Below are 9431 nucleotides of genomic sequence, written 5' to 3'. Positions count from 1 at the left end.
TACTTTTCCTTTTTGGCAATTTAAAATAGAATCTGGCCGGAGCTTCTACCTTAAGAATTTGACCTTAGAAATAGCTCAATATTAAAATGAATTTATGACTCCAAGAAAGCACAATTCTCTTAATTGAAAAATAAAAATGTTTAATTTTATTATCATACTATGTTACAAGGAAGTATAGCCAGAGGTAAGCTAAAATCAGAGTAATTTTAAATAAATAGTTTTCTATTATTATCCAAAACAGGGGAAATAGTTAAATCCTTAGTAGAATTTATTATAATATGAATAACAAACCCAAACCAATGGAAAGTAAACTAATTGCAACTCACTAATTACAACTCACTGATTATTTTAAACTAAATAATTGAAGAATGTACAATTCTCGAAGCCTTTGAGGCCAAAAGAATGTTTATAAAAAAGAGTAGAAGGAACCTTCCAACTTGAAGGTTGAAAATCACTATTATATGAAATCTCTCCCTATGTACCCTCAAATCCTCTTCTCTCCGAACAATATAAACAAATAGTCTTCTCACTTTTTTTCCCTTCACAGCAAAGGCTCATCTCTCTGAAAACTATTACCTTTACTTAGTTGTTTGTTCTATAATGCAACAAATGAATAAGATAACAACTATACCTTGTGTGTGTAAATTTAAACTCCAAGAATAAAATAAATATATTTGCAGCTTCTTTTGATTGCTTTAGTATTTCTTTTTTTTTTACCTATGTTTTCTTCTGCTTTTGTAGCTGGCTAAGTTTCACTAGGAGCTCAGCATAGAGCAGTTCATTCCAGGCGTCAGGAACACCTGGAAGGCACCAATGGCTGCAATCCTGGTACAGCAAGGGCGAACTCCGTTCCTGCGCTGACAGCTTCTTCTTCCGGTAAATTGACGGGTGACCGTCCTTCCTGAAATCTGTCAATCTTGTTACATTAAGATAAGTAACAGGAGTTTTCATTCCTTTAAAGACCTTCTCAAGAACAGTCATCTTGGGTGGATATGGCCTCAGATACTTCTCATCACTAATGGGTACTGTCTCGCTGTCACAGGCTCCGCCAGAATTCCATTGACCACCACTGTGAAAAGATCAAAACAGACCTCCAACATGTTAATTTTTCTCATTCAAAAGCATGAAACTAGCTATATTTTGCACTTTTTAATATAGAATACCATGAATCTATGATTCTCTGTTTCTAGTGTCTCTCGTTTGTTAAGAAACTAAAGCATGTTGCTCTTTTTATATCACTTCTCTAATAAAATAAACTAAAGTTGGTTATAACTTATACCCCATTTTTATTTTTCTTTTACCATTTTGAGTAGCAACTTATGGTAAAGGTAAACTATTCAGGTAAGGTACCAAAATGAATAGCCAAAATACTTAATCTCTATGCCATTTAAGATTTATATTAGATTTTTACCTGAAATGAGAGTGAGAGTATCCCCTAAAGAACACTAATGACTTCTTTGGATTAACATTACCATCAATCCATCTTCCCCAAGTCGTTATAGCTTTACGAAATGCCTCGAGAACATTCAATTCCTTATAAACATGACTACCTTCTTGGTAATAATCTTCCCTGCAACAAAAAAAAAAACATTTGAAATTAGTCCCTTTTTTAAGTTTCCTAATCTGATGAAATTTATAAAGCTATTGAATATCTTCAAACATACCCTTTGGAGGTCTTATCATGAGTCCACCAATGTCCAGTGTTGAAGACAATAATATCAGCAGTTTTAAAATGCTCGAATGATTTGCCTACCAAATCCAAACGAAGCGTTTCTCTCTTGGTACCATTTTTATTTTTCATTTCCCATTCTTGGACCAAAAAAGGAGCCACGAAGAACTCCACAGTACAATCATAGTCCTACAAAAGTAAAAAATTCATCAAATATTTTAAATGGTATTGAGATATTTAATCAATTTTTAAGTTTCCAGAAATTGAATAACTTACTTTGAATACGAAGGAATACTCAGCTTCACCACGGAAACGGTGTCGGCCATGCGCTTCGAAAACATTTTTGGGATTCTTTGCAGAGTTCTTCAGAATGCAAATGAGCGATTCCCACATATTTCTATTGAGGGAATCTCCTACGAATACTAATCTTCTTCCACGTAACATCTCCAACATATTCTTCCCGTCCAATCTAAACCAAATAAAACAGCATTGCTATTTAAAATAATATTCACAAACAAGTAATCAAAACCAACAGATGAATAAACTTTCAATTCAAAATCTCAATAAAAAAAAGTCTGGTTTACCTTGGAAGATGACAGCCCTTGGGTTTCCATTTGAATTTTTGATAATCTCTATCAGGTCTGCCATTCACAACACAGTTAAATTGCTCATCAATCACAGAACATGACTCTGGTTTATAATAAGCCTTCCGATTTTCATCCTTAACCCACTCGCCATCGGAAAAATCACAACCTTTCAATGACTCAACAATGTCAATTTTCTTTGCCTGCTCACCAGATGACTTTGAACTTTCATTATTCTTCTTCTCCCCAAACGACGGCGGCGATGACGCCGTATTATTCAAAACGCCACCTTTCTGAGACATTTCCCCACTGCTACTACTAGGGTCACTACTCTTCTTCTCATCTTTCCCTGAATTTTTCTCCGGCTTCGGTGCACTAACGCTTTGATTCTTCGCCGCCGACGGGTTTTCCAGGGTAGCAGTCGTCGGCTGAGAAGGGTTTTTCTCAACGGCGTTATCTGGAAACTGGGTTTGATTTTTATGGCCGGAAGAAGGTGAGCTTGCATTGCTACTTGGACCAACCGAGGTCTGGTTCTTCGTGGAAATTTCCGGATTTCGAGGTTTAGTACTGTTTTGTGTAGAATTTTCTGAATTGGGTGTTTCTAAATTTACTACGGGAGATGAGAGAGTGGCGTTGATTGATCTAGTAATATTGGTTTCTATGTAAGGTGGTGGATGTAGAGGAGGAGGAGGCGGTGGAGGTGAGATTTTGTAAATTTCTTCGGAAGAGTAATTATTGGGAAAGAAGTATGAGAAAACAGAGGAAAATTGAGATCCAGAAGAGTCAGATGACGATCTGGTTGGAGTTGGGGTATTAACACTGAAAACATTAGAGAACCAGGGAGCGCCGGAGTTGGGAGAAGGGTTAAAAACCAAGAAGCCAGTGAAGACGACGAAAGCGAGCATGAACCCAAATAGAAAGGCAAAGGTTCTTCTGGGCTTGATGATGGAGAAAAGGCTTCTCAAGTCGGACACCATAGTCCCGCCATGGACAGGTACGTGCTTCGCCGTGTCCGCCATGGGAGGAGAGAAACTCAAAGCAGGACTCTTTTTGACAGACCTTTGCTTCTTCGTTGCGTGAGAGAACACACTGGCCCAATAAGTGCCGCGTACTTATTTATGACAGAGAAAAAGAGTGTGAGAGAGGGTGAGAGAGAGAGAGAGAGAGAGAGAGAGTTTTACTGTGATAGCATAGAGAGAACTTACTATTACTACTATTTGAGTGGGGAGAGAGAATGTGAGAGTATTTTTATAGGAGTGGACTAGTAGGACGATTGTCACTTAGAAAAAGTGTTTAACTGTTTCCTTAATCTTATAAAACAAAAATCTTAATTTAAATTTAAATTCTTTATATTATTTAAATGGGCTGGGTTGTGAAGATAATTACGATTGTGCCATTGTGGCCATGTGAGAGGTAATGTTGCGAGGCTATGAGAATTTTGAGAATGGGATTTGGGGATTCTAAGTGGCCACGTGTACCATTTTTATTGACGGCAAATTTGAGTTAGACACGTGTCGTGACAGCGAAATTTAGCTCATTAAATAATAGCATATTTAAAGAGAAAAAAAAAGGAAAAAATTGAAAGAGTAGAGAACCGGAGATAAAGTTAAAGAGTGTGTGTATTGCACCGGCCTACTTTAAGTGTTTAACCATGTTCTGTGGCCTAATTGTAGGACAGCATACCCTTTTTCTTTATGGTTATTACTTTTTAAGTCATCAAGTGAAATATGTTTTTCGATTCAGAAGAGGGTAAAATGGGAAAATTATCCTTCATAAGATTTTTATTGTTTTTATCAAATAAAAATATCTAAATTAATATATGAATCTCGGTAATTACGGTTAATTTGATTTTTTTTAGAAACACTATTTTCATATTATTATGAAAAAATAAAATACGTACATTATCTTTATTTTTAAAAAAAATAAAAAATCAAATCTTCTAAGTATTAGAAAATCCTAAAATTCAAAACAGAGTTTAAGAGGGTAGATTAAAATTTTAAATATTCAATATTTCAAATTTGAGAAAATCTAATTAAAATTCTACTTATCTTATTCTAGTTAAAATTTAGTCAAACCTTATGTATACTATTAGTAATAGTTATAGGAGTTAAAAATAGTGGACATGCAATTATTACTTTGTTTTTATTTTTTAAATATATTATTTTAATATTAATTTCAACTAAAGGTATTAAGTTGGTTCAAAATAAATAAATAAAAAAAGCAGTAAAATGTTATTAATTAAATAATAAATTATTAAGTTAATTATGGAAGAAACAACAAGTATTAAAATAATATACTCTTCTAATTATAAAATACAATATCTAGGTACTAAATTTATTATCAATAATAATAATAATAATAACTCTACATGTTGAGGAAAATATTTCTTTTTCTAACGAGATAAACAATTCATTGGCATACTTATTTATTTATGTATGTTTTGTAAACCATGTATTAGAGTATGTAAATTTGTTGTTAAAAATGTATTTTATTAGAATACCCTTTTCAACTTCTCTATCCTTTCATTCAAAATATATCCCCTAATTTTTATTTTTTCTATTTTAAATCAAATTTTACGTTATGTCATACATTAATTTTCTGCATTATTTAAATATTATATTTTTTTAATATATTTTATTTATTTTAAATATAAAATAATAAAGAAATATAAATAATAAAAAATGAGAGAGATATTATTAAAAAAAATTGAATGATAATCTCTAAATGTGAAGTTGAGAATAAAGAACAAGATAAAAAAAGGGAATATACTCATTTGGTACCCTGTGTTTTTGCAAAGTATCATTTTGGTACCTTCTATTTTCAATAATGCTCATATGGTACCCTGTAATTTAAAATCGTACATATTTGGTATCCTAAATTCAGATTTGATAGATAAAATTTTGTCAATATGATCAAACTGTCATCAGTTATATGTAATTATGTAATTAAATTTAAATTTGTAACTTACATAATTGACAGCAGTTTGATTAAATTGACAAAATTTTATCTATCAAATCTGAGTTTAGGGTACCAAATATGTACAATTTTAAAATACAGGGTCTCATATAAGCATTATTGAAAACAGAGGGTACCAAAATGATACTTTGCAAAAACATAGGGTACCAAATAAGTATATTCCCATAAAAAAATAATAGAGTAGAGCATCTAATGGAAAACATTTTTAACCTTTCTTCTAGGGTTGTTCATAAAAATTTACAACTCGCCCAATCCAATTAACCTGCCCAATCTAAACTAAAAAAAAAGGACTAAAACACAACTCAAAATATCCAAACATTTTTCTAACCTACTTGTTGACGCGTGATTAGTGCTCAAAAATATCATTTTATTAGTCTTAAAGTGTAAAATTAATTAAGTTTTAATTAATATTTTCATGTATTTATTGTAATATATTTTATGTTTGAAAATATTAATTTTGATTTAATTTGTGTTTAATTTTCAGGAAATAAATTGTATTTTGACACAAAGAAAAAGAAAGAAGGAAGAAAGAATTAAAATTGAAGATATCATGAAGAAAATGACATTTTTGACGATGGAATGGCCCAAAATTAAGCCCAAATAGCCAAAGCCCAAGCAATGGCTGCTCCCCCCACGCTGCCACATGGCAGCCTGCCATTCGTCCACTCCAGCCGAGCCGCGCCGAAGCCAAGCAATGGCTGCTCCCCACGCTGCCACATGGCAGCCTGCCATTCGTCCACTCCAGCTGAGCCGCGCCGAGCCGAGCTGCACCTGCCATGCCTGACGAGCCGCCTGCCACACCTAACGAGTCGCACCTGCCACGCGTGATAGCCGCCTGCTGAGCCAACCACAGAGGGACACGCGTCCCACTCGCCTACGGCTGCTCCCCACGCGCCTGACCAGTCAGCTGCCACGATCAGTCTCTGCTCCCCATGCGCCCGACATGCCTGCCAAAGTGTTTGCTGCACTTGTCCCACTTTGCACCTATTTTGCAGCCATTTTTCCCACTATTTTGTACACGGTTCTACACGTTTTTGAGTCCTATTTACACTATAAATAGAGTACCAAATGTAGTAAAATCTGATGGGATTGTGGAAGGAAGTATAGAGAGTATTGTTGGAGAGAAAAACACTTATTTCTTCATTTTCTTTCATTTATTTTACATTATTTTGAGTGGAAACAATGCCTATTTTAGGCTAAATTCTCTTGTGAAAAGGCTAAAGTGAAGTTCATGTTTTACATTATATTTTTAATATATTGATTCTTTATTTTGTTCTTCATTTCTGTATCTTTGTTACAATTAAATTTATTTTCTTCTAATTTTTATTCTAAATTTATTAGTGTCTTTTACATAAGTCTAGTCATGCTGTTCTTATGTAATTTAGGCTCTTAATTTAATTTAGGATATTTGTTATAATATAAGCTTTTTACTACATTCTGTCATTGGTATTTTGTCGCTCTAAGGTATATAATATGATAGGTTTTTAAAATTAGAAGTTAGTATAATTGAATTAAAGAACATAATTTAAGGTGAGCTTTATTATATATATTTTCCAACTATAATTAATGGTGTAGAATTATAGTTGAGTATAATGAATCAATTTTATTAAAATATATATATGTTTGCATGAATGAAACTTATGTCTTCCATATTTTCTTCCTAATTCTAATTCCTCGATTTTATTTATTTAACGTTTATATTATTTTTCAAAGTTACATCATTTCAAAGTTTATTATTTCTGATTTACTAATCTTTCTCTTTACTTGTATTTTACTTCTCTGTGGATACGACATAGCCCGATTACTACTGCGACCGCTTATGAATTATTGGGCGATATCAATTTTTGGCTCTGTTGCCGAGGAGGTAATTCTACAATTAAAGGTTTGCATAGTAAATTAATTTTTTTTCTATTTAAAAAAAAAACATAGTATAATTTTTTTAATTTTTCTTTTATTTTATTTTTCCTTAGTATTTTTTTTATTTATTCATTTCTTTTTTTATTTTATTTTTAGGTTTAGAATTTTATTTTCTAGATTTAGGTTTTTTCCGAAAAAAAAGCATAAAATTTTAAATCATAAAATTAAAAAAAAAAACACAAAACAAAACAAAAAAGTATTGAGAACATTTGTGTAATTGTGGAAATTAGTAAAAACCAAATTTGTTCTGTCTTAGAAAAATTGGTTCTTAAATAAGGTCTGTGTTAGCGTTACCCCCCAACCTTTTCTAAGAACCTCGGAGAGATCTAGAAAAGCTCTTGGGCCTAAAGTGGTACCTTGGCAGCCTTCCCAATTGGCCTGGGAACATTTTTGGTGTATACTTATTACATTATTACACATTTGCGCTTATAATACTTACAAAATAAAAAAATATATTTATGCCACGAAACAACGACGCACTAGGGAGATTTGTGAGACAGCAAGTGGAAACTTTAGAAAACTCTCCTAGTTCGTCGTTTTCTTCCATTCGTTCAAACACTCCCGATTCACTGAGACTTCCTGAACCACCCACGATGGCTCATCAAGATGAAGTCCAACCAAGAACGCTACAAGATTATTTACATCCTACGCGTACAACCACACCTTCATGCATAATGTATCCCAACAATATGCCAAATTTCAATTTCAAACCCGGCATGATTAACCTCTTACCAACCTTCCATGGGTTGGAAAATGAGAGTCCGTACATGCATATACGGGAATTCGAAGAGGTTGTGGCTACATTCAACAACCGAGCAAGATTGAAATTTTTTCCTTTCTCTCTCAAAGACAAAGCAAAAAGCTGGTTGTATTCCTTAAGGCCTAGATCTATCGGAACATGGGACAAAATGACAAAAGCATTCTTTGCCAAATATTTCCCGCCCCATAAGACTAGCATCCTTAAGAGGCAAATCTCTAGCTTCATCCAGAAAGACCATGAAACTTTCCATCAGGTCTGGGAGAGGTTTAGAGATTTGATAAATCAATGCCCACATCATGGATACGAAAGCTGGCGTCTGATCATCTATTTCTATGATGGTCTCACAACCGGACAAAGAAAATTCGTACAAATGATGTGCAATGGCAAATTCATTCAAAAAGATCCTGATGAGGCTTTCGAGTACCTCGACGATCTCGCTGAAAAATCCTACACATGGAATGGACCGAGTCCTATGGACAAGCCACGATCAACTGGAATCTACCAATTAAGGGAAGATGACAACGTCAAAAGCCAAATTGAATCATTGAGACAACAATTCGAGGCTTTCAAATCTCAAGAAGGTAGAGGAATCCACATGGCTGCAAAGGTAGAGACACGAGATCCATGCTTCATATGTGGAGGGACGGAACATCAACTGCAAGAGTGCCCAACTCTTGGTGAGCTAAGAGGAGGAAATGAGGAACACTGAAATGCTTTAGGAGATTACAAGAAGCCTTATAACCCTTTCTCAAACACTTACAATCCTGGTTGGCACAACCATCCAAATTTCAGCTGGAAGGATTCGAACCAAGCATCTAGAAGCCAATGAAGGCCTGAGCAGCAACAACCACCAAAATCATACATTGCTCCTCAAAATAACATGCAGTCAAGTAATTATCTTGAGAATACTTTGCAAATGCTTGTGCAAACTCAGATAGCCTCAACTCAAGAGCTCAAAGCTTGTTTCACACAAATGGTAGAGGAAATGAAGGACATGAAAATCCAAATGGCAAAGCTAAACACTACTTTGGCGATTCAAGAGCATGGGAGACTTCCCGCTCAACCTCTAATCCATCAAAAAGGGCAACACATGGCACGAACCTCCTCCTCTACATATACAAATTTCAAAGAGGTTAATGCCATCTCTACTCGAAGTGGTCAAAGTACGATTTCACCATTAACTAAGACAACGAGTACGTCAATGCCTGCTCCAGATGATGATGTGCCAATAAGCATTCCAGTAAAGGCACCCTTTCCTCAATCTTTGAAATCCACTGGAAAGGTACTGGAAAATCATGGTGAAATCCTAGACCTTTTAACACAAGTGAAGATCAACTTGCCATTGTTGCAAGTGATCAAAAAAATGCCGGCTTATGCCAAGGTTATCAAGTATTTGTGCACCGTTAAAAGAAAGCACCATGTCAAGAAAACTGCATTCTTGGCAGAACAAGCTAGCGCGGTAATTGACTGCAAGACACCACCTAAGTACAAAGATCCTGGTTGTCCCACCATCTTATGTCAAATT

At 34.4% G+C, this 9431-nt stretch overlaps 1 protein-coding gene and 1 non-coding gene across 2 annotated transcripts; both read right to left on the bottom strand.

Moving 5' to 3' along the window:
- Positions 1 to 201: 201 nt before the first annotated feature.
- LOC133823425 (protein trichome birefringence) lies at positions 202 to 3448 on the bottom strand. The gene is made up of 5 exons (XM_062256197.1): positions 2254 to 3448; positions 1946 to 2138; positions 1665 to 1858; positions 1412 to 1570; positions 202 to 1069 (listed from the first exon to the last, which is right to left on the bottom strand). Exons 1-5 carry the CDS (start codon positions 3270 to 3272, stop codon positions 718 to 720), a joined length of 1917 nt encoding a protein of 638 aa, XP_062112181.1. The 5' UTR covers positions 3273 to 3448; the 3' UTR covers positions 202 to 717.
- Positions 3449 to 8102: 4654 nt separating this feature from the next.
- LOC133827705 (small nucleolar RNA R71) lies at positions 8103 to 8209 on the bottom strand. The gene has a single exon (XR_009890357.1). It is a non-coding gene; the product is annotated as a small nucleolar RNA R71 (small nucleolar RNA).
- Positions 8210 to 9431: the final 1222 nt, after the last annotated feature.

The sequence above is a fragment of the Humulus lupulus genome, chromosome 3 (assembly GCF_963169125.1).
Source record: "Humulus lupulus chromosome 3, drHumLupu1.1, whole genome shotgun sequence".
Taxonomy (NCBI): Eukaryota; Viridiplantae; Streptophyta; class Magnoliopsida; order Rosales; family Cannabaceae; genus Humulus; species Humulus lupulus.
This window is presented reverse-complemented; position numbering and strand designations above follow the sequence as displayed.

What these genes read in the sequence shown, in the direction of transcription:
- LOC133823425 (XM_062256197.1), bottom strand. Translation starts at nt 3,272, where the DNA reads ATGGCGGACACGGCGAAGCACGTACCTGTCCATGGCGGGACTATGGTG. An exon ending in AAGGGCTGTCATCTTCCAAG is followed by an intron (nt 2,139 to 2,253) that starts GTAAACCAGACT and finishes TATTTGGTTTAG; the next exon opens with ATTGGACGGGAAGAATATGT. An exon ending in CATGATAAGACCTCCAAAGG is followed by an intron (nt 1,571 to 1,664) that starts GTATGTTTGAAG and finishes TTTTTGTTGCAG; the next exon opens with GGAAGATTATTACCAAGAAG.